The 25,173-nt window shown below is 55.9% G+C and overlaps 1 protein-coding gene across 1 annotated transcript in view; it reads left to right on the forward strand.

Moving 5' to 3' along the window:
• The first annotated feature begins 14,181 nt into the window (after positions 1-14,181).
• Positions 14,182-25,173, forward strand: part of FUNDC2 (FUN14 domain containing 2) — a 51,366-nt gene continuing 40,374 nt past the window's right edge. The window contains exon 1 of the mRNA XM_069212151.1: positions 14,182-14,290. Coding sequence (XP_069068252.1) covers positions 14,221-14,290 — 70 coding nt within the window. The 5' untranslated portion in view covers positions 14,182-14,220. The remainder of the gene's footprint in view (positions 14,291-25,173) is intronic.

Raw genomic sequence — 25,173 nt, forward strand, 5'->3', positions numbered from 1 at the left:
CACCTACCTCTGGCCCTGCATCTCGCTCTCCTCTTGCACCTACCTCTCCTCCTTCCACCTCCTGCACCTACCTCTCCTCCTGCACTTATCTCTCTTCCTGCACCTACCTCTCCTCCAGCACCTACCTTTCCTTCTGCACTTACCTCTCTTCCTGCACCTACCTCTCCTCCTGCACCTACCTCTCCTCCTGCACCTACCTCTCCTTCTGCACCTACCTCTCTTCCTGCACCTACCTCTCCTGACGCACCTGCCACATCCTGAACCTACTGCTCCTCCTTCCACCTCCTGCACCTACCTCTTCCTGCACCTACCTCTCTGCCTGCACCTACCTCTCCTCCAGCACCTACCTCTTCCTGCACCTACCGCTCATCCTGCACCTACCTCTCCTCCTACACCTACGTCTCTTCCTGCACCTACCTCTCCTCTGGCACCTACCTCTCCTTCTGCACTTGCGTTTCTTCCTGCACCTACCTCTCCTCCTGCACCTACCTCTTCCCATCCACCTACCACGTCCTGAACCTTCCGCTCCTGCTCCACCTCTAACCTACTTCCACCTCCTCCCTCTCCTCTTGCATCTAACTTTCCTCTCGCACCTACCTATGTCCTTCACCTGTCTCTCCTCCTGCACCTCCCTATCCTCCTGCACCTCCCTCTCCTTTTGCACCTACCTCTCCTCCTGCACCCGCCTCTCCTCCTCCACCTACCTCTCCTTCCTGCACCTCCCTCTCCTTTTGCACCTACCTCTCCTCCTGCACCCGCCTCTCCTCCTCCACCTACCTCTCCTTCTTGCACCTACCTCTCCTCCTGCATCTCCCTCTCCTCCTGCACCTACCTCTCCTCCTGCACCCGCCTCTCCTCCTCCACCTACCTCTCCTTCTTGCACCTCCTGCACCTACCTCTTCTCTTGCACCTACCTATCCTTCTGCACCTACCTCTCCTCCTCCTGAACCTACCTCTTGTCCTGCACCTACCTCTCCTCCTCCACCTACCTCTCCTCCTTCCACCTCCTGCACCTACCTCTTGTCCTGCACCTACCTCTCCTCCTGCACTGCCCTCTCCTTTTGCACCTACCTCTCCTCCTGCACCCACCTCTCCTTCTTACACCTCCTGCACTTGCCTCTCTTCCGGCACCTACCTCTCCTCCTGCACCTCCCTCTCCTCCTGCACCTACCTCTCCCCATCCACCTACCACGTCCTGAACTTTCAGCTCCTCCTCCACCTCTCTCCTACTTCCACCTTCTGCACCTCCCTCTCCTCTTGCATCTAACTCTCCTCTTGCACCTACCTCTTGTCCTGCACATATCTCTCCTCTTGCACCTCCCTCTCCTTTTGCACTCTCTCCTCCTGCACCCACCACTCCTTCTCAAACCTCCTGCACCTACCTCTCCTTCTTGCACCTCCTGCACCTACCTCTCGCCCTGCACCTACCTCTCCTCCTGCTCCTACCTCTCCTTCTTACACCTCCTACACCTACCTCTCGCCCTGCACCTACCTCTTCTCCTACACCTACCTCTTCTCCTCCGCCTCCTGCCCCTACCTCTCCTCCTGCACCTACCTCTTGTCTGGCACCTACTTCTCCTCCTGCATCTACCTCTTCTCTTGCGCCTACCCCTCATCCTGCACCTCCCTCACCACCTGCACCTACCTCTCCTCCTGCATCTACTTCTCATACACCTACTTCTTCTCCTGCACCTACCTATCATTCTGCATCTACTTCTCATACACCTACTTCTTCTCCTGCACCTACCTCTCATTCTGCATCTACCTCTTGCCCTGCAACTACCTCTTGTCCTGCACCTCTCCTACTTCCCTCTCTTGCACTTCCCTCTTCTCCTGCTCCTACCTCCCCTCCTTCTACGTCCTGTACCTATCTCCTCCTGCACCTACCTCTACTCCTGCACCCACCTCTCCTCTTGGACCTAAATCTCCTCCGTCTCCTCCTGCACCTACTGCTACTGCTTCCACGTCCTGCACCTACCTCTTATCCTGCACCTACCTATTGTCCTGCACCTACCTCTCCTTTTACACCTACCTCTCCTCCTTCTACGTCCTGCACCTATCTCTCCTCCTGCACCTGCCTCTCCTTCTTCCGCCCCCTGCACCTATCTCTGCTCCTGCACCTACCTCTCCACGTTCTGACCTATGGGTTCACCTTCTCCCTTCCAGGCCCTCTAGGTCAAGTAGCCTTAGGTCGCTGGTCCTCTTGTCTGTCCAGCATGGAACAAGACTGCCTCCCTGTACTCATCTGATGCCAGACATTGAAAACTACAGTAAACTTCCACAACACCCCCTGCCTCCCTCCATGCCTCCCTTCCTTCATACCTCCCTGCCTCTCTCACTCTCTGCATGTCTGCCTCCCTGCCCCTATGTCTCCTGCCCTCCCTCCCTGCCCCTCTGCCTCCCTGCCTCTCTCCATCTCTGCATCCATGCCCCTGGGAAGTCCCCAAGGCTTCAGGCTGTAGGCAGTATACCTTGCTCACACCTCACACGGGCTATGGTCAGATCACCAAAGTTTAGAGACTCAGGTCTCACACCTCTATGGTCAGGTCACCAAAGTGTAGCGGCTCACGTCTCACACCATTATAGTCAGGTCACCAAGGTTTAGAGGCTCAGGCCTCACACCTCTATGGTCAGGTCACCAAGGTTTAGAGGCTCAGGTCTCACACCTCTATGGTCAGGTCACCAAAGTTTACAGGCTCAGGCCTCACACCACTACGGTCAGGTCACCAAATGAGACATTGCTGCACCTCCCCAGTTTCAAATCCATTCTCTTCCCTTCGGAGTAATGCCAACCCCTAGCCAGAGTTCAAGGATCTCCACTTCTGCATCTTCAAAGCAGATGGAAAGACAGTTGCTGGTCATGTGGTCATTCGTGCAGGATATGAACGTGATGGGGGTTGTTTAATAAGAACCATGGCAGAATAGGCACCAACTGTGTCTGTGTTGAACAGTGCCAACCAGGAAGCCATCTTGGAGTGTCTGAACAGAAGTGACAGGATGTAGGTAGAGCAGCATGTGCTGGACAGCAGTGAAGATTGCAGGGTTCCTCCCAGGCACTCCTGACTTTCTTGCAGTAGACTTGACTTTTTGGATGTGGTGGAGAGGAGCCAAAGGGTCCGTCTGCACTGCAGGAACCTAACATTACTACTTTCCTGTCTCACGCGTCACTGAGAGGTGTCACTCCAAACAGGTTAAGTGTTAGCTGATTGGAGAATCCTCTCCCTCTTGTGCCTTTGTGTTGGGTTCCCCTCACAGGGGGCTCTCAGCCCACCCCTCCTTCTAACTGACACAGGGAGACATTGGTTGTGGCTGGACCAATCTTGGAGGAATTTGATAAAGAATATGATCTGCCTGAAGCCAGTGTACAGCCAGAGCACCGGAAACCACAAACTCTGTCTGTGATCTGGGAAGAAAGATGGTGCTGAAACCCACAGTTATTGTGTCAGGATTTTCGATCAAGCACAGGAATCCCACACAACTGGAGACGAGTTAAGACGTTTGAGCATCAGGGGTAGGGGCCATTGGCTGGCAATTCTCTTTGTTAGGTTTGGGACCAGAAACCTGGGAAAGTCTGCATCTTACGAGGAACAGCTGGTTGCAACTTCTTGAGGGGAGGAGCCCAGAGAATGTGGGAGAGGGTGCTTGAGGTGCCCAAGCACAAAAGGAAGGCTGCTTAAAATAGAGGTCTAGAGGAGATGTGAGAACCGCACAGATGATTGGCTCGTTGTGACAACGAGAAGGACCGACATTGCCAAGCCTCCGGGTGAGGCCTTGCGCCCTGGGCTATCTCTATAATGGCTCTGCGGAAGCTGGAGTGCATGTGACGGGGGCTTCCCTGAAGTATCACAACTGCAATCAAGGGCGCATTAAGACTCCTCCAAATTACCTTGACAACTGGGTGCCAAAACCTGGTTGTGACCACAGCTGGCAGCCACCTCGAAGATCGACCAGTATATTTGACGAGCTCAGCACTGACGAAGTACATGTATGATACAGACCGACCTTCTGAGCTGCACGAGGACCATCACTGCTGATAAAGACAGACCCTCTGAGCTGCATCTGGCTTGCCACTGCTGATACAGACAGATCCACTGAGCTGCACCTGGACCATCAATGCCTTTACAGACAGATACCCTGAGCAGTCAAAAGTGAAGAAGATGCAGCAAAGCCACGGGGCCGTTACAGTCCAGTGGAGCTGATGCTTCCAGAAGGCATGGATTCAGATGCACAACCAACGCTGCCCGACGAGCACATACTTTCAACATCAGAAGAAATAAAGGTGAAGTACACAGAAGCTGCTTTCATGATTCCCACACCACCATTCGATACCACCAAAAAACAGAATATTGACGCCAGATGGACATCGTAGATCAAGACTTTTGATGATTTCATAGATGTTCTGTAAGAAGTAAGTGATAAGAAAAATTATTAAATACTTAAAGAATCTTGCTGGCGATGGAGTGAAAGAAGTGATAAAGAAACTCTCACAGACTGAGACTGTCTTACCGTCAAATCATAGAAGCGTTAGGAGCCAAGTTCAATCTGATGCCAAATGTCGACTGTAGGAAGTTGGCTCTCTATATACTATCTCAAAAGTGAGAGATAGTGTGCAGAGTCCAAGGGTTCCCCTTAGAGGTTGATAGTGGCAGAATTAGATAATTCTAATGCTCTATTTTGTGGTAGTGTGGTCGAGCAGTAGGCTTTTCAGAGGGTAGTGTTAAGCATTTGTTGTACACACACAGACAATAAATGAGGAACACACACTCTAAGACTTAACTCCAGGCCAATAGGTTTTTATATAGAAAAATATTATTTTCTTAATTTATTTTAGAACTTCAAGATTCAAAATTCAAGTAAGTACATAAATTGTAAGGTACTTGGCACAGGTAAATATGGAACTTTGAATTAAAACAGTATTGTACACAGTTTTGGCAAAAATGACAATAAGCTATTTTAAAAGTGGACACAGTGCAAAAATTAACAGTTCCTGGGGGAGGTAAGTATTGGTTAGTGTCTCAGGTAAGTAAAGCACTTACAAGTGCAGTCTCATAGGCATAGGCAGCCCACCGTTGGGGGTTAAAGGCAACTCCAAACACCCAGCACCAGCAACCCAGGGCCGGTCAGGTGCAGAGGTCAAAGTAGGGCCCAAATAGCATAGGCGCCTATGGAGACCAGGGGTGCTCCGGTTCCAGTCTGCTAGCAGGTAAGTACCTGCGTTCTCGGAAGCAGACCAGGGAGGTTTTGTAGAGCACTGGGGGGGTCACAAACAGGCACACAAAATAAACCCTCAGCGGCACAGGAGCAGCCGGGTGCAGTGTGTGAAGTAGGTGTTGGGTTTTAGGTTGAAATCAATGGAGAGACCTGGGGGTCACTTTGGCGATGCAGGCAGAGCACAGGGGGGCTTCTCAGGCCAGCCACTGACTGGGCAAGGATGAGGGCCGCCTGCTGGTCACTCCTGCACTGGTAGTTGGTTTCTCTCGGGCCTGGGGGCTGCGGGTGCAGTGCTTCTTCCAGGTGTCAGGTTTCTTTGTTACCGGGCAGTCGCGGTCAGGGGGAGCCTCTGGATTCTCTCTGCAGGCATCGCTGTGAGGGTGCAGGGAGGTCGTCTCAGGGTGTCCACATCGTTGGAGTCGCCTGGGGGTCCTCTCTGCAATGTTGGTTCTTCTGGACACGAGCCGGGGGCGTCGGGTGCAGAGTGTTGGGGACTTACACTTCCGGAGTGAAGCTGGAGTCCTTTTAAAGATGGTTTCTTTGTTGCTGTTTAGAAAGGGCCGCTGTCCACAGGAGTTTCTTGGTCCTTTGGTTGCAGGGCAGTCCTCAGAGTCCTCAGAGGTTGCTGGTCCCGCTGGATGCGTTGCTGTACAGGTTCTTTGAGTCTGGAGAAAGGCCTGGGACCAAGTCAGTTGTCGTCTCCATCGTCTCTGCAGGGCTTTCCGGTCAGTAGTCCTCCTTCTTGTTGTAGGTCATCAGGAATCTGGTTTCCTGGGTTCATGGTCGCCCAAAATACTCAATTTAGGGGTGTGTTTAGGTCTGGGGGGCAGTAGCCAATGGCTACTGTCCTTGAGGGTGGCTACACCCTCTTTGTGCCTCCTCCCTGTGGGGAGGGGGGCGCATCCCTAATCCTATTGGGGGGAATCCTCCAAAGAAAGATGGAGGTTTCCTAAGGCAGGGGTCACCTCAGCTCAGGTCACCTTAGGGGCTGTCCTGGCTGGAGGGTGACTCCTCCTTGTTGTTCTCATTATCTCCTCCGAACTTGCCGCCAAAAGTGGGGACTGTGTCGGGGCGGGCATCTCCACTAGCTGGAGTGCCCTGGGGTGCTGTAACACCAGGCTTGAGCCTTTGAGGCTCACCACCAGGTGTTACAGTTCCTGCAGGGGGAGGTGTGAAGCGCCTCCACTCAGTACAGGCTTTGTTCCTGGCAACAGAGTGACAAAGGCACTCACCCCATGTGGCCAGAAACCCATCTGGATGTGGCAGGCTGGCAGAAACTGGTCAGCCTAGCTGTAATAGATGGACTGGTATACAGGGGGCATCTCTAAGATGCCCTCAGTGTGCATTTCTCAATAAATCACACACTGGCATCAGTGTGGATTTACTGTGCTGAGAGGTTTGATACCAAACTTCCCAGTATTCAGTGTAGCCATTATGGAACTGTGGAGTTCGTGTTTGACAAACTCCCAGACCATATACCCTTTATGGCTACCCTGCACTTACAATGTCTAAGAATTGGCCTAGACACTGTAGTGCTCATGGAACTATGCCATCACCTGTGGTATAGTGCACCCTGCCTTAGGGCTGTAAGTCCAGCTAGAGGGGTGACTTTCCTATGCCACAGCCAGTGGGTTGTGGGCATGGCACTCTGAGGGGAGTGCAATGTCGACTTAAGTCTTTTTCTCCCCACCACACAAGCTGTGAGGCAGTGTGCATGTGCTGAGTGAGAGGCCCCCAGGGTGGCATAATACATGCTGCAGCCCTTAGAGACCTTCCCTGGCCACAGGGCACTTGGTACCAGGGGTACCAGTTACAAGGGACTTATCTGTGTGTCAAGGCTGTGCCTATTGTGGAGACAAAGGTACAGTTTAGGGAAAGAACACTGGTGCTGGGCCTGGTTAGCAGGGTCCCAGCACACTTTCAATCACAATTAGCATCAACAAAAGGCAAAACTTTAGGGGGTAACCATGCCAACAGAGGCATTTTCCTACATCGACAATGAAAGTACTGTTTCAATCAAGCGGGACAAGTTGGTGAAACGATGAATGAGTTTGTTGAAAGATTTGATGTGCTCATCAAACATTGCAAATGTAATTAATTTGATGAAGAAGAAGCCAGGTGCCTCAGAGTACTTGATGGTTGTTTGTCAGACTCATTCAGGAGACGCATTTTGCAAGAGACACTCAAGGACATATTTAAGAAAAGTGGAGTGGTGCACGGTGCAGCGCCACTTTTCTTACACCTTTAGCGCACCTCTGTAGGGGGCAATAGCATCATTATTTTTGGTGCTATTGATGCACTCTGCAGGAGCAGAACCAAAATGTTAGTGCTACTCCTGCAGAGTACATAGGGGATCATTGTATTCAATGGCATGCCCCATTTAACGCCTGCTCTTAACAGGCGTTATAAATGCCGATATAAATGAAGCAAAGAAATCTCTTAGGTTTCTTTGCGTAATTTTTTCGTCCCCCCCCCCCACCGCATACATTATTACTGGCATAATGTGGAGCAAGGGGTTACAAAGTGGCGCAATGCAAGCACTGTGCCACTTTGTGAATATTGTGTGGCATTTTTGGCATTCCTGCGCAACATTAGCGTAAAACAATTATGCTAATGTGGCATTGGAATGACGCTATGCCCTCTTAAATCTGGGCCTAAGTCTAGAAAAGGTATTAATAGCTGCCAGAGCTGAAGCATGAGCAGATCAGCAAGCCGCCGACATGGAAGCAGGAACAGCAAAAGGAGAATCGGCATCAGGTACTAAGAGTAGACACCAGCGTCAAGCAGATGCCAGTAAGTTGATTTCCTCGTCAAAAAGAAAGACTGTGTTTCCGATGAGGATTTTCATTTCCATATGAGAATAAATGTCCAGCCATCAGACAAACATGTAAAGGGTGCACAGAAGAGAACCACTTTATAAGTGAGGGAAAAACCAAGTGCATCACAGCAGGAGACGATGGATGCCAGAAGGGTCAAGAAGCAGAGACCTGGCAAAATGAAATGTCCAGTTCTAATGGTCCAGTAAATGTGACCCCAGTTTCAAAAATTTTAAACATGCAATTCTGAGATGGCTTACTTTGATCCTAAAGTGTGCACTGAGATCACTATTGATGCAAGCCTGGTGGGGCTGGGAGGAAATCATTGCTCAGCATAGTGGAATGCTCGGAGACGCACTGTGGCGTATGCCAGTCGAAGTTTGTCTGACACAGAAACCGCCTATTCCCAGACAGAAAAGGAAAGTCTGGTAGTGGTGGTTTGGGCCTGTGAACTTTTCCATGTGTTTCTGTATGGAAAGCATTTCACGATCGTCAGTGACCATCAGGGATTACTCACCAATTTTGGCAATCTGAAAGCCAGGATGCCCCCTCGCATCAAGAGGGGGGGATTGCATCTACAAGAGTACTAATACACAATTGTGCACAAGCCAGGCAAGATTCAAAACCCTGCCAATTATTTTTCATGAGTAAACCTACAGCAGCATAGATCAATGTTGAAAACTGAAGACGAGGACATCAACTTCCTTGTAAAGTCCAGCATGCCTGCAGCTCTGTCCATTGAGCGGATCATTGCTGCTACCAATGCTGACAGGGACATGTGTGCCCTTAAAGACATTATTGCAGGATGGTCCTGGAGACAGAGTGTTAGACCTTTAAGTGACTATGTTGAATTTCAGGTATATTGCAATGTCCAAGATGAAATGTCTGTCACTAAAGAAGGGATTGTGCAATGAGGATCCCGGATTGTTATACTTGCAAGTTTGAGACAGCTAGTTATTCAACTCGCGTAGGAAGGCTAGCATGGCATTGGGCCACCAAGCTGTCTTTGAGGGATCACATGTGGTTCCCTCAATTTTATGAGAAAGTGGAGCGGGAACTAAAGGAGTGTTGTTTATACAACTTCCTGTTTCCCAAGATGACCCAGCATCCCCTGACAATGTCTGATTTCCCTGCGCTTGTGTGGGAAAGAATTGCTGTTGATTTCTTCGGGCCAAAATGGCCCAATTGACACCACCAATGGACAACACCTTTTCGTGAGCGTTTAGGAGCATTCCTGGTTTGCTCTGGTAAAAGACGTCATTAGCAACACACAACAAAGTCATTGAGCAGCTAAATAATATCTTTGCAGTGTGGGTCATAGTGGACATCCTCAAGTTAGACAATGGTCCACCGTTCAACAACAAGGTGTTCAAGGAGTTTCTAGACGGTCTTAACATCAAATATCTGAAAAGCACACCTTTGTGGCCTCAAGCCAATGGTGTCCGGAACTATTTATATGGGCCCTGAAAATGGAGATTCAACGTGCAATGATAGAGGGACATGATCTGAGTCAGGCTTTATGCCAAGCCCTCTGTGCTTATCAATCAACTCTACATTCCACTACAGGTGACAGTCCTGCTACTCTGATGTTCGGGAGAGCCATAAGAACCAAACCTCCACAGTGGATCCCTGAGTGAACCTTACATGATATGTGGTTTGTGATACTGATCTTATTTGGAAGCATCAGATGAAGACATATGCTGTTCGAAGTCATCAAACTTAAGAGATTAGTTTGATGAGGGTGGTTTGGTTGTGATAAAAAAAAAGAGAAAGCAAAAGACAGATCTTCCATTTGATGTTGAACTTTTAAATATGTGACACGAAAGGGACATATGATAATGGTGCATCGTCTCTGTAAAACCATCACAAGGGACTTGTCTGACTTCAGACATCTGTCTCGTCAATAATCAGTTCCTACAGGTTCAGCGGAAAGTGCCCCACCTGAAGACTCTGATCAGATATTAGACCCTGTACTCTAGGGGTCCACCTCAGGTTTGGGTCAACTATCTGATATGACACCATCTGGATACACTGCACGAGCACCTTGAGGGCTGATCGAAGAAATGCAATGCTGCTATTTGTTCACATCTTTTGTTTATGTCTATTATTTAACAAGGGGTAGATGTAATGTCCTAAAACTGTAAGGGTTAGGACCTCATGACTTGGGGCGGACATATGAAGCAAATTACATAATCGGTCTGGAAGGTGTCAAGGTGGGGCCTTTAACAATTATTGGGATATTGCAGGTTTCATCATGCTGCACGCTGATGAGTAAAGACGCTAGCCATTAATTCGCTGAGTAAAGATGCTATGCAGGAGCTCGCTAATGAGTGAAGACGCTACGCAGGAGCTCGCTGATGAGTAAAGACGCTACGCGGGAGCTCGCTGATGAGTGAAGACGCTACGCGGGAGCTGGCTGATGAGTAAAGAGGCTACGCAGGAGCTGGCTGATGAGTGAAGACGCTACGCAGGAGCTGGCTCATGAGTGAAGACGCTACGCGGGAGCTCACTGATGAGTAAAGACGCTACGCCGGAGCTCGCTGATGAGTAAAGACGCTACCCAGGAGCTGGCTGATGAGTAAAGACGCTAGCCATGAGCTCACTGATGAGTAAAGACGCTACCCAGGAGCTAGCTGATGAGTAAAGACACTACCCAGGAGCTGGCTGATGAGTAAAGACGCTAGCCATGAGCTGGCTGATGAGTGAAGACGCTAGCCATGAGCTGGCTGATGAGTAAAGACACTACCCAGGAGCTGGCTGATGAGTAAAGACGCTACCCAGGAGCTGGCTGATGAGTAAAGACGCTACCCAGGAGCTGGCTGATGAGTAAAGACGCTACCCAGGAGCTGGCTGATGAGTAAAGACGCTAGTCAGGAGCTGGCTGATGAGTAAAGACGCTAGTCAGGAGCTGGCTGATGAGTAAAGACGCTACCCAGGAGCTGGCTGATGAGTAAAGACGCTACTCAGGAGCTGACTGATGAGTAAAGACGCTAGTCAGGAGCTGGCTGATGAGTAAAGACGCTACCCAGGAGCTGGCTGATGAGTAAAGACGCTACCCAGGAGCTGGCTGATGAGTAAAGACGCTACCCAGGAGCTGGCTGATGAGTGAAGACGCTACCCAGGAGCTGGCTGATGAGTAAAGACGCTACCCAGGAGCTGGCTGATGAGTAAAGACGCTACGCGGGAGCTCGCTGATGAGTGAAGACGCTACGCGGGAGCTCGCTGATGAGTAAAGACGCTACTCAGGAGCTGACTGATGAGTAAAGACGCTACGCGGGAGCTCACTGATGAGTACAGACGCTACGCGGGAGCTCACTGATGAGTACAGACGCTACGTGGGAGCTGGCTGATGAGTAAAGACGCTACGCAGGAGCTCGCTGATGAGTAAAGACGCTACGCAGGAGCTGGCTGATGAGTAAAGACGCTACCCGGGAGCTGGGTGATGAGTACAGACGCTACGCGGGAGCTGGCTGATGAGTAAAGACGCTACGCAGGAGCTGACTGATGAGTAAAGACGCTACGCAGGAGCTGACTGATGAGTAAAGACGCTACCCGGGAGCTGGCTGATGAGTAAAGACGCTACGCAGGAGCTCACTGATGAGTACAGACGCTACGCGGGAGCTGGGTGACGAGTACAGACGCTAAGTGGGAGCTGGCTGATGAGTAAAGACGCTGCCCAGGAGCTGGCTGATGAGTGAAGATGCTACACAGGAGCTGGCTGATGAGTGAAGACGCTACCCAGGAGATGGCTGATGAGTAAAGACGCTGCCCATGAGCTGGCTGATGAGTAAAGACGCTACCCAGGAGCTGGCTGATGAGTAAAGACGCTACGCGGGAGCTCGCTGATGAGTGAAGACGCTACACGGGAGCTCGCTGATGAGTGAAGACGCTACGCGGGAGCTCGCTGATGAGTAAAGACGGTACACGGGAGCTCGCTGATGAGTAAAGACGCTACGCGGGAGCTGACTGATGAGTAAAGACGCTACGCAGGAGCTGACTGATGAGTAAAGACGCTACGCGGGAGCTGACTGATGAGTAAAGACGCTACGCGGGAGCTCACTGATGAGTACAGATGCTACGCGGGAGCTGGGTGATGAGTACAGACGCTACGCGGGAGCTGGGTGATGAGTAAAGATGCTACGCAGGAGCTGGCTGATGAGTAAGGACGCTACCCAGGAGCTGGCTGATGAGTAAAGACGCTACGCGGGAGCTGGGTGATGAGTAAAGACGCTACGCGGAAGCTGGCTGATGAGTAAGGACGCTACGCGGGAGCTGGCTGATGAGTACAGACGCTACGCGGGAGCTGGCTGATGAGTACAGACGCTACGCGGGAGCTGGCTGATGAGTACAGACGCTACGCAGGAGCTGGGTGATGAGTAAAGACGCTACGCAGGAGCTGGCTGATGAGTAAGGACGCTACCCAGGAGCTGGCTGATGAGTAAGGACGCTACCCAGGAGCTGGCTGATGAGTACAGACACTACGCAGGAGCTGGCTGATGAGTACGGACGCTACGCGGGAGCTGGCTGATGAGTGAAGACGCTACGCGGGAGCTCGTTGATGAGTAAAGAGGCTAGTCAGGAGCTGGCTGATGAGTAAAGACGCTACCCAGGAGCTGGCTGATGAGTAAAGATGCTACGCGGGAGCTCACTGATGAGTACAGACGCTATGCAGGAGCTCGCTGATGGGTAAAGACGCTACGCAGGAGCTCGCTGATGAGTAAAGACGCTACGCGGGAGCTCGCTGATGAGTACAGACGCTACGCGGGAGCTCGTTGATGAGTACAGACGCTAGCCATGAGCTCGCTGATGGGTAAAGATGCTACGCGGGAGCTCACTGATGAGTACAGACGCTATGCAGGAGCTCGCTGATGGGTAAAGACGCTACGCAGGAGCTCGCTGATGAGTAAAGACGCTACGCGGGAGCTCGCTGATGAGTACAGACGCTACGCGGGAGCTCGCTGATGAGTACAGACGCTAGCCATGAGCTCGCTGATGAGTAAAGACGCTACGCGGGAGCTCGCTGATGAGTACAGACGCTACGCGGGAGCTCGCTGATGAGTACAGACGCTAGCCATGAGCTCGCTGATGGGTAAAGACGCTACCCAGGAGCTGGCTGATGAGTACAGACGCTACGCGGGAGCTGGGTGAGGAGTAAAGAGGCTACGCGGGAGCTCGCTGATGAGTACAGACGCTACGCGGGAGCTGGCTGATGAGTACAGACGCTACGCGGGAGCTGGCTGATGAGTACAGACGCTACGCAGGAGCTGGGTGATGAGTAAAGACACTACGCGGGAGCTGGCTGATGAGTACAGACGCTACGCGGGAGCTCGTTGATGAGTAAAGAGGCTAGTCAGGAGCTGACTGATGAGTAAAGCCGCTACCCAGGAGCTCGCTGATGAGTAAAGACGCGACGCGGGAGCTCGCTGATGAGTAAAGACGCTACTCAGGAGCTGACAGATGAGTAAAGACGCTACGCGGGAGCTGGCTGATGAGTAAAGACGCTACGCGGGAGCTGGCTGATGAGTAAAGACGCTACGCGGGAGCTGGCTGATGGGTAAAGACGCTACGCGGGAGCTCGCTGATGAGTGAAGACGCTACGCGGGAGCTCGCTGATGAGTGAAGACGCTACGCGGGAGCTCGCTGATGAGTGAAGACGCTACGCGGGCGCTCGTGGGGCGCTCTTGTCTGGGGACGCGACAGCGCACAGCTGCAGCGGCTCCCGCAGACGCGTCGTGTCTCTTTCGCTGGAGCGCGGCGCGCCTGGCGCGGCTGGGATGGGAGAGGGCCGCACCCAGCAGGGCACAGGCTCTGGCAGACCCTGCCCGCCGAGGCCCGGGCCAGTGGCCTCTGCTCCACGCCAGGCTTTTACTATGAATTCTGGGACTTGTAGTCTTGGTCACTGCATTACAAGACTGGGCCACGCGAGCCGGCGCTCAGGGGCACATGGAGCTGCGCCGGGGCAGCGGTCACACGCGCAGAGGGCGCTTCTCAAGCACTGACGGCGGTGAGAAAGGCAGCGCGGCTACCGCAGCCTCTTTCATCCACCGCCCCAGGGGAGCAAACACCCGACCCCGGGGCTCCTGCCTCCCCCAGGCTGCCTGACTGACCCCAACATGGCGGCCCCGAGGAGTCAGGCAAAGAGCGTCAAGTCAGAAGTCCGTCTTCTCTGCCTACGCCTCAGTGGCACGTGACCATGGAAGCCGGCTCCCAACGCGCATGCGCAGACAGTCCAGAAAGATACAAGATGGCGGCGAAGGCGAGAGGTGGGTGTGAGAGAGAGGACGGGGGCGGGGGCGGTCAGAGGGGTGTCAGGGGTCATTGAGTGAAGGGTGACGGGTGTAGAGGGGGCACAGAGGGGTGTCAGGGGTCATTGAGTGAAGGGTGACAGGTGTGGGGGGCACAGAGGGGTGCCAGGGGTCATTGAGTGAAGGGTGACAGGTGTAGAGGGGGCACAGAGGGGTGTCAGGGTTCATTGAGTGAAGGGTGACAGGTGTAGAGGGGGCACAGAGGGGTGTCAGGGGTCATTGAGTGAAGGGTGACAGGTGTAGAGGGGGCACAGAGGGGTGTCAGGGGTCATTGAGTGAAGGGTGACGGGTGTAGAGGGGGCACAGAGGGGTGTCAGGGGTCATTGAGTGAAGGGTGACAGGTGTGGGGGGCACAGAGGGGTGTCAGGGGTCATTGAGTGAAGGGTGACAGGTGTAGAGGGGGCACAGAGGGGTGTCAGGGGTCATTGAGTGAAGGGTGATAGGTGTAGAGGGGGCACAGAGGGGTGTCAGGGGTCATTGAGTGGAGGGTGACAGGTGTAGAGGGGGCACAGAGGGGTGTCAGGGGTCATTGAGTGAAGGGTGACAGGTGTAGAGGGGGCACAGAGGGGTGCCAGGGGTCATTGAGTGAAGGGTGGCAGGTGTGGGGGGCACAGAGGGGTGTCAGGGGTCTTTGAGTGAAGGGTGACGGGTGTAGAGGGGGCACAGAGGGGTGTCAGGGGTCATTGAGTGAAGGGTGACAGGTGTGGGGGGCACAGAGGGGTGCCAGGGGTCATTGAGTGAAGGGTGACAGGTGTAGAGGGGGCACAGAGGGGTGTCAGGGTTCATTGAGTGAAGGGTGACAGGTGTAGAGGGGGCACAGAGGGGTGTCAGGGGTCATTGAGTGAAGGGTGACAGGTGTGGGGGGCACAGAGGGGTGTCAGGGGTCATTGAGTGAAGGGTGACCGGTGTAGAGGGGGCACAGAGGGGTGTCAGGGGTCATTGAGTGAAGGGTGACGGGTGTAGAGGGGGCACAGAGGGGTGTCAGGGGTCATTGAGTGAAGGGTGACAGGTGTGGGGGGCACAGAGGGGTGTCAGGGGTCATTGAGTGAAGGGTGACAGGTGTAGAGGGGGCACAGAGGGGTGTCAGGGGTCATTGAGTGAAGGGTGATAGGTGTAGAGGGGGCACAGAGGGGTGTCAGGGGTCATTGAGTGGAGGGTGACAGGTGTAGAGGGGGCACAGAGGGGTGTCAGGGGTCATTGAGTGAAGGGTGACAGGTGTAGAGGGGGCACAGAGGGGTGCCAGGGGTCATTGAGTGAAGGGTGGCAGGTGTGGGGGGCACAGAGGGGTGTCAGGGGTCTTTGAGTGAAGGGTGACTGCTAAGGACTGGGCAGAGAGGGGTGCCAGGGGTCATTGAGTGAAGGGTGACAGGTGTAGAGGGGGCACAGAGGGGTGTCAGGGGTCATTGAGTGAAGGGTGACCGGTGTAGAGGGGGCACAGAGGGGTGTCAGGGGTCATTGAGTGAAGGGTGACGGGTGTAGAGGGGGCACAGAGGGGTGTCAGGGGTCATTGAGTGAAGGGTGACAGGTGTGGGGGGCACAGAGGGGTGTCAGGGGTCATTGAGTAAAGGGTGACAGGTGTAGAGGGGGCACAGAGGGGTGTCAGGGGTCATTGAGTGAAGGGTGATAGGTGTAGAGGGGGCACAGAGGGGTGTCAGGGGTCATTGAGTGAAGGGTGACGGGTATAGATTGGACACAGAGGGCTGTCAGGGGTCATTGAGTGAAGGGTGACGGGTGTAGAGGGGGCACAGAGGGGTGTCAGGGGTCATTGAGTGAAGGGTGACGGGTGTAGAGGGGGCACAGAGGGGTGTCAGGGGTCATTGAGTGAAGGGTGACGGGTGTAGAGGGGGCACAGAGGGGTGTCAGGGGTCATTGAGTGGAGGGTGACAGGTGTAGAGGGGGCACAGAGGGGTGTCAGGGGTCATTGAGTGAAGGGTGACGGGTGTAGAGGGGGCACAGAGGGGTGTCAGCGGTCATTGAGTGAAGGGTGACAGGTGTAGAGGGGGCACAGAGGGGTGTCAGGGGTCATTGAGTGGAGGGTGACAGGTGTAGAGGGGGCACAGAGGGGTGTCAGGGGTCATTGAGTGAAGGGTGACGGGTGTAGAGGGGGCACAGAGGGGTGTCAGGGGTCATTGAGTGAAGGGTGACCGGTGTAGAGGGGGCACAGAGGGGTGCCAGGGGTCATTGAGTGAAGGGTGACAGGTGTAGAGGGGGCACAGAGGGGTGTCAGGGGTCATTGAGTGAAGGGTGACAGGTGTAGAGGGGGCACAGAGGGGTGTCAGGGGTCATTGAGTGAAGGGTGACAGGTGTAGAGGGGGCACAGAGGGGTGCCAGGGGTCATTGAGTGAAGGGTGGCAGGTGTGGGGGGCACAGAGGGGTGTCAGGGGTCTTTGAGTGAAGGGTGACTGCTAAGGACTGGGCAGAGAGGGGTGCCAGGGGTCATTGAGTGAAGGGTGACAGGTGTAGAGGGGGCACAGAGGGGTGTCAGGGGTCATTGAGTGAAGGGTGACCGGTGTAGAGGGGGCACAGAGGGGTGTCAGGGGTCATTGAGTGAAGGGTGACGGGTGTAGAGGGGGCACAGAGGGGTGTCAGGGGTCATTGAGTGAAGGGTGACAGGTGTGGGGGGCACAGAGGGGTGTCAGGGGTCATTGAGTGAAGGGTGACGGGTGTAGAGGGGGCACAGAGGGGTGTCAGGGGTCATTGAGTGAAGGGTGATAGGTGTAGAGGGGGCACAGAGGGGTGTCAGGGGTCATTGAGTGGAGGGTGACAGGTGTAGAGGGGGCACAGAGGGGTGTCAGGGGTCATTGAGTGAAGGGTGACAGGTGTAGAGGGGGCACAGAGGGGTGCCAGGGGTCATTGAGTGAAGGGTGGCAGGTGTGGGGGGCACAGAGGGGTGTCAGGGGTCTTTGAGTGAAGGGTGACTGCTAAGGACTGGGCAGAGAGGGGTGCCAGGGGTCATTGAGTGAAGGGTGACAGGTGTAGAGGGGGCACAGAGGGGTGTCAGGGGTCATTGAGTGAAGGGTGACCGGTGTAGAGGGGGCACAGAGGGGTGTCAGGGGTCATTGAGTGAAGGGTGACGGGTGTAGAGGGGGCACAGAGGGGTGTCAGGGGTCATTGAGTGAAGGGTGACAGGTGTGGGGGGCACAGAGGGGTGTCAGGGGTCATTGAGTGAAGGGTGACAGGTGTAGAGGGGGCACAGAGGGGTGTCAGGGGTCATTGAGTGAAGGGTGACAGGTGTAGAGGGGGCACAGAGGGGTGTCAGGGGTCATTGAGTGAAGGGTGACGGGTGTAGAGGGGGCACAGAGGGGTGTCAGGGGTCATTGAGTGAAGGGTGACAGGTGTGGGGGGCACAGAGGGGTGTCAGGGGTCATTGAGTGAAGGGTGACGGGTGTAGAGGGGGCACAGAGGGGTGTCAGGGGTCATTGAGTGAAGGGTGACAGGTGTGGGGGGCACAGAGGGGTGTCAGGGGTCATTGAGTGAAGGGTGACGGGTGTAGAGGGGGCACAGAGGGGTGTCAGGGGTCATTGAGTGAAGGGTGATGGGTGTAGAGGGGGCACAGAGGGGTGTCAGCGGTCATTGAGTGAAGGGTGACAGGTGTAGAGGGGGCACAGAGGGGTGCCAGGGGTCATTGAGTGAAGGGTGACAGGTGTAGAGGGGGCACAGAGGGGTGTCAGGGGTCATTGAGTGAAGGGTGACGGGTGTAGAGGGGGCACAGAGGGGTGTCAGGGGTCATTGAGTGAAGGGTGATAGGTGTAGAGGGGGCACAGAGGGGTGTCAGGGGTCATTGAGTGGAGGGTGACAGGTGTAGAGGGGGCACAGAGGGGTGTCAGGGTCATTGAGTGAAGGGTGACGCTTGTAGAGGGGGCACAGAGGGGTGTCAGGGGTCATTGAGTGAAGGGTGACGGGTGTAGAGGGGGCACAGAGGGGTGCCAGGGGTCATTGAGTGAAGGGTGACGGGTGTAGAGGGGGCACAGAGGGGTGCCAGGGGTCATTGAGTGGAGGGTGACGGGTGTAGAGGGGGCACAGAGGGGTGCCAGGGGTCATTGAGTGGAGGGTGACGGGTGTAGAGGGGGCACAGAGGGGTGTCAGGGGTCAATGAGTGAAGGGTGACAGGTGTAGAGGGGGCACAGAGGGGTGTCAGGGGTCATTGAGTGAAGGGTGACGGGTGTAGAGGGGGCACAGAGGGGTGTCAGGGGTCATTGAGTGAAGGGTGACGGGTGTAGAGGGGGCACAGAGGGGTGTCAGGGGTCATTGAGTGAAGGGTGACGGGTGTAGAGGGGGCACAGAGGGGTGTCAGGGGTCATTGAGTGAAGGGTGACAGGTGTAGAGGGGGCACAGAGGGGTGCCAGGGGTCATTGAGTGAAGGGTGACAGGTGTAGAGGGGGCACAGAGGGGTGCCGGGGGTCATTGAGTGAAGTGTGACGGGTGTAGAGGGGGCACAGAGGGGTGTCAGGGGTCATTGAGTGAAGGGTGACAGGTGTAGAGGGGGCACAGAGGGGTGCCAGGGGTCATTGAGTGGAGGGTGACGGGTGTAGAGGGGGCACAGAGGGGTGTCAGGGGTCATTGAGTGAAGGGTGACAGGTGTAGAGGGGGCACAGAGGGGTGTCAGGGGTCATTGAGTGGAGGGTGACAGGTGTAGAGGGGGCACAGAGGGGTGTCAGGGGTCATTGAGTGAAGGGTGACGGGTGTAGAGGGGGCACAGAGGGGTGCCAGGGGTCATTGAGTGAAGGGTGAGAGGTGTAGAGGGGAAACAGAGGGGTGCCAGGGGTCATTGAGTGAAGGGTGACGGGTGTAGAGGGGACACAGAAGGCTGTCAGGGGTCATTGAGTGAAGGGTGACTGCTAAGGACTGGGCACAGAGGGGTGTCAGGGGTCATTCAGTGAAGGGTGACAGGTGTAGAGGGGGCACAGAGGGGTGTCAGGGGTCATTGAGTGAAGGGTGACAGGTGTAGAGGGGTGTCAGGGGTCATTGAGTGAAGGGTGACGGGTGTAGAGGGGGCACAGAGGGGTGTCAGGGGTCATTGAGTGAAGGGTGACAGGTGTAGAGGGGGCACAGAGGGGTGCCAGGGGTCATTGAGTGGAGGGTGACGGGTGTAGAGGGGGCACAGAGGGGTGTCAGGGGTCATTGAGTGAAGGGTGACAGGTGTAGAGGGGGCACAGAGGGGTGTCAGGGGTCATTCAGTGAAGGGTGACGGGTGTAGAGGGGGCACAGAGGGGTGTCAGGGGTCATTGAGTGAAGGGTGATAGGTGTAGAGGGGGCACAGAGGGGTGTCAGGGGTCATTGAGTGGAGGGTGACAGGTGTAGAGGGGGCACAGAGGGGTGTCAGGGTCATTGAGTGAAGGGTGACGGGTGTAGAGGGGGCACAGAGGGGTGTCAGGGGTCATTGAGTGAAGGGTGACGGGTGTAGAGGGGGCACAGAGGGGTGCCAGGGGTCATTGAGTGGAGGGTGACGGGTGTAGAGGGGGCACAGAGGGGTGCCAGGGGTCATTGAGTGAAGGGTGACAGGTGTAGAGGGGGCACAGAGGGGTGCCAGGGGTCATTGAGTGGAGGGTGACGGGTGTAGAGGGGGCACAGAGGGGTGCCAGGGGTCATTGAGTGAAGGGTGACAGGTGTAGAGGGGGCACAGAGGGGTGTAAGGGGTCATTGAGTGAAGGGTGACAGGTGTAGAGGGGGCACAGAGGGGTGCCAGGGGTCATTGAGTGAAGGGTGACAGGTGTAGAGGGGGCACAGAGGGGTGCCAGGGGTCATTGAGTGGAGGGTGACGGGTGTAGAGGGGGCACAGAGGGGTGCCAGGGGTCATTGAGTGAAGGGTGACGGGTGTAGAGGGGGCTCAGAGGGGTGTCAGGGGTCATTGAGTGAAGGGTGACCGGTGTAGAGGGGGCACAGAGGGGTGTCAGGGGTCATTGAGTGAAGGGTGACGGGTGTAGAGGGGGCACAGAGGGGTGTCAGGGGTCATTGAGTGAAGGGTGACAGGTGTAGAGGGGGCACAGAGGGGTGCCAGGGGTCATTGAGTGGAGGGTGACGGGTGTAGAGGGGGCACAGAGGGGTGTCAGGGGTCATTGAGTGAAGGGTGACGGGTGTAGAGGGGGCACAGAGGGGTGTCAGGGGTCATTGAGTGGAGGGTGACGGGTGTAGAGGGGGCACAGAGGGGTCATTGAGTGAAGGGTGACAGGTGTAGAGGGGGCACAGAGGGGTGCCAGGGGTCATTGAGTGAAGGGTGACAGGTGTAGAGGGGGCACAGAGGGGTGCCAGGGGTCATTGAGTGGAGGGTGACAGGTGTAGAGGGGGCACAGAGGGGTGCCAGGGGTCATTGAGTGAAGGGTGACGGGTGTAGAGGGGGCACAGAGGGGTGTCAGGGGTCATTGAGTGAAGGGTGACAGGTGTAGAGGGGGCACAGAGGGGTGTCAGGGGTCATTGAGTGGAGGGTGACGGGTGTAGAGGGGGCACAGAGGGGTGTCAGGAGTCATTGAGTGAAGGGTGACGGGTGTAGAGGGGGCACAGAGGGGTGTCAGGGGTCATTGAGTGAAGGGTGACGGGTGTAGAGGGGGCACAGAGGGGTGCCAGGGGTCATTGAGTGAAGGGTGACGGGTGTAGAGGGGGCACAGAGGGGTGTCAGGGGTCATTGAGTGAAGGGTGACGGGTATAGATTGGACACAGAGGGCTGTCAGGGGTCATTGAGTGAAGGGTGGCAGGTGTGGGGGGCACAGAGGGGTGTCAGGGGTCTTTGAGTGAAGGGTGACTGCTAAGGACTGGGCACAGAGGGGTGCCAGGGGTCATTGAGTGAAGGGTGACAGGTGTAGAGGGGGCACAGAGGGGTGTCAGGGGTCATTGAGTGAAGGGTGATAGGTGTAGAGGGGGCACAGAGGGGTGTCAGGGGTCATTGAGTGAAGGGTGACAGGTGTAGAGGGGGCACAGAGGGGTGTCAGGGGTCATTGAGTGAAGGGTGGCAGGTGTGGGGGGCACAGAGGGGTGTCAGGGGTCTTTGAGTGAAGGGTGACTGCTAAGGACTGGGCACAGAGGGGTGTCAGGGGTCATTGAGTGAAGGGTGACGGGTATAGATTGGACACAGAGGGCTGTCAGGGGTCATTGAGTGAAGGGTGATAGGTGTAGAGGGGGCACAGAGGGGTGTCAGGGGTCATTGAGTGGAGGGTGACAGGTGTAGAGGGGGCACAGAGGGGTGTCAGGGGTCATTGAGTGAAGGGTGACAGGTGTAGAGGGGGCACAGAGGGGTGTCAGGGGTCATTGAGTGAAGGGTGACGGGTGTAGAGGGGGCACAGAGGGGTGCCAGGGGTCATTGAGTGAAGGGTGGCAGGTGTGGGGGGCACAGAGGGGCGTCAGGGGTCTTTGAGTGAAGGGTGACTGCTAAGGACTGGGCACAGAGGGGTGTCAGGGGTCATTGAGTGAAGGGTGACGGGTATAGATTGGACACAGAGGGCTGTCAGGGGTCATTGAGTGGAGGGTGACGGGTGTAGAGGGGGCACAGAGGGGTGTCAGGGGTCATTGAGTGAAGGGTGACGGGTGTAGAGGGGGCACAGAGGGGTGTCAGGGGTCATTGAGTGAAGGGTGACAGGTGTAGAGGGGACACAGAGGGGTGCCAGGGGTCATTGAGTGAAGGGTGACAGGTGTAGAGGGGGCACAGAGGGGTGTCAGGGGTCATTGAGTGAAGGGTGACGGGTGTAGAGGGGGCACAGAGGGGTGTCAGGGGTCATTGAGTGAAGGGTGACGGGTGTAGAGGGGGCACAGAGGGGTGTCAGGGGTCATTGAGTGAAGGGTGACAGGTGTAGAGGGGGCACAGAGGGGTGTCAGGGGTCATTGAGTGAAGGGTGACCGGTGTAGAGGGGGCACAGAGGGGTGCCAGGGGTCATTGAGTGAAGGGTGGCAGGTGTGGGGGGCACAGAGGGGTGTCAGGGGTCTTTGAGTGAAGGGTGACTGCTAAGGACTGGGCAGAGAGGGGTGCCAGGGGTCATTGAGTGAAGGGTGACAGGTGTAGAGGGGGCACAGAGGGGTGTCAGGGGTCATTGAGTGAAGGGTGACCGGTGTAGAGGGGGCACAGAGGGGTGTCAGGGGTCATTGAGTGAAGGGTGACGGGTGTAGAGGGGGCACAGAGGGGTGTCAGGGGTCATTGAGTGAAGGGTGACAGGTGTGGGGGGCACAGAGGGGTGTCAGGGGTCATTGAGTGAAGGGTGACAGGTGTAGAGGGGGCACAGAGGGGTGTCAGGGGTCATTGAGTGAAGGGTGATAGGTGTAGAGGGGGCACAGAGGGGTGTCAGGGGTCATTGAGTGGAGGGTGACAGGTGTAGAGGGGGCACAGAGGGGTGTCAGGGGTCATTGAGTGAAGGGTGACAGGTGTAGAGGGGGCACAGAGGGGTGCCAGGGGTCATTGAGTGAAGGGTGGCAGGTGTGGGGGGCACAGAGGGGTGTCAGGGGTCTTTGAGTGAAGGGTGACTGCTAAGGACTGGGCAGAGAGGGGTGCCAGGGGTCATTGAGTGAAGGGTGACAGGTGTAGAGGGGGCGCAGAGGGGTGTCAGGGGTCATTGAGTGAAGGGTGACCGGTGTAGAGGGGGCACAGAGGGGTGTCAGGGGTCATTGAGTGAAGGGTGACGGGTGTAGAGGGGGCACAGAGGGGTGTCAGGGGTCATTGAGTGAAGGGTGACAGGTGTGGGGGGCACAGAGGGGTGTCAGGGGTCATTGAGTGAAGGGTGACAGGTGTAGAGGGGGCACAGAGGGGTGTCAGGGGTCATTGAGTGAAGGGTGACAGGTGTAGAGGGGGCACAGAGGGGTGTCAGGGGTCATTGAGTGAAGGGTGACGGGTGTAGAGGGGGCACAGAGGGGTGTCGGGTCATTGAGTGAAGGGTGACAGGTGTGGGGGGCACAGAGGGGTGTCAGGGGTCATTGAGTGAAGGGTGACGGGTGTAGAGGAGGCACAGAGGGGTGTCAGGGGTCATTGAGTGAAGGGTGACAGGTGTGGGGGGCACAGAGGGGTGTCAGGGGTCATTGAGTGAAGGGTGACGGGTGTAGAGGGGGCACAGAGGGGTGTCAGGGGTCATTGAGTGAAGGGTGATGGGTGTAGAGGGGGCACAGAGGGGTGTCAGCGGTCATTGAGTGAAGGGTGACAGGTGTAGAGGGGGCACAGAGGGGTGCCAGGGGTCATTGAGTGAAGGGTGACAGGTGTAGAGGGGGCACAGAGGGGTGTCAGGGGTCATTGAGTGAAGGGTGACAGGTGTAGAGGGGGCACAGAGGGGTGTCAGGGGTCATTGAGTGAAGGGTGACGGGTGTAGAGGGGGCACAGAGGGGTGCCAGGGGTCATTGAGTGAAGGGTGGCAGGTGTGGGGGGCACAGAGGGGCGTCAGGGGTCTTTGAGTGAAGGGTGACTGCTAAGGACTGGGCACAGAGGGGTGTCAGGGGTCATTGAGTGAAGGGTGACGGGTATAGATTGGACACAGAGGGCTGTCAGGGGTCATTGAGTGGAGGGTGACGGGTGTAGAGGGGGCACAGAGGGGTGTCAGGGGTCATTGAGTGAAGGGTGAAGGGTGACGGGTGTAGAGGGGGCACAGGGGTGTCAGGGGTCATTGAGTGAAGGGTGACAGGTGTAGAGGGGACACAGAGGGGTGCCAGGGGTCATTGAGTGAAGGGTGACAGGTGTAGAGGGGGCACAGAGGGGTGTCAGGGGTCATTGAGTGAAGGGTGACGGGTGTAGAGGGGGCACAGAGGGGTGTCAGGGGTCATTGAGTGAAGGGTGATAGGTGTAGAGGGGGCACAGAGGGGTGTCAGGGGTCATTGAGTGGAGGGTGACAGGTGTAGAGGGGGCACAGAGGGGTGTCAGGGGTCATTGAGTGAAGGGTGACAGGTGTAGAGGGGGCACAGAGGGGTGCCAGGGGTCATTGAGTGAAGGGTGGCAGGTGTGGGGGGCACAGAGGGGTGTCAGGGGTCTTTGAGTGAAGGGTGACTGCTAAGGACTGGGCAGAGAGGGGTGCCAGGGGTCATTGAGTGAAGGGTGACAGGTGTAGAGGGGGCACAGAGGGGTGTCAGGGGTCATTGAGTGAAGGGTGACCGGTGTAGAGGGGGCACAGAGGGGTGTCAGGGGTCATTGAGTGAAGGGTGACGGGTGTAGAGGGGGCACAGAGGGGTGTCAGGGGTCATTGAGTGAAGGGTGACAGGTGTGGGGGGCACAGAGGGGTGTCAGGGGTCATTGAGTGAAGGGTGACAGGTGTAGAGGGGGCACAGAGGGGTGTCAGGGGTCATTGAGTGAAGGGTGATAGGTGTAGAGGGGGCACAGAGGGGTGTCAGGGGTCATTGAGTGGAGGGTGACAGGTGTAGAGGGGGCACAGAGGGGTGTCAGGGGTCATTGAGTGAAGGGTGACAGGTGTAGAGGGGGCACAGAGGGGTGCCAGGGGTCATTGAGTGAAGGGTGGCAGGTGTGGGGGGCACAGAGGGGTGTCAGGGGTCTTTGAGTGAAGGGTGACTGCTAAGGACTGGGCAGAGAGGGGTGCCAGGGGTCATTGAGTGAAGGGTGACAGGTGTAGAGGGGGCACAGAGGGGTGTCAGGGGTCATTGAGTGAAGGGTGACCGGTGTAGAGGGGGCACAGAGGGGTGTCAGGGGTCATTGAGTGAAGGGTGACGGGTGTAGAGGGGGCACAGAGGGGTGTCAGGGGTCATTGAGTGAAGGGTGACAGGTGTGGGGGGCACAGAGGGGTGTCAGGGGTCATTGAGTGAAGGGTGACAGGTGTAGAGGGGGCACAGAGGGGTGTCAGGGGTCATTGAGTGAAGGGTGACAGGTGTAGAGGGGGCACAGAGGGGTGTCAGGGGTCATTGAGTGAAGGGTGACGGGTGTAGAGGGGGCACAG

This window comes from Pleurodeles waltl, chromosome 10 (genome assembly GCF_031143425.1).
Source record: "Pleurodeles waltl isolate 20211129_DDA chromosome 10, aPleWal1.hap1.20221129, whole genome shotgun sequence".
Lineage (NCBI taxonomy): Eukaryota > Metazoa > Chordata > Amphibia > Caudata > Salamandridae > Pleurodeles > Pleurodeles waltl.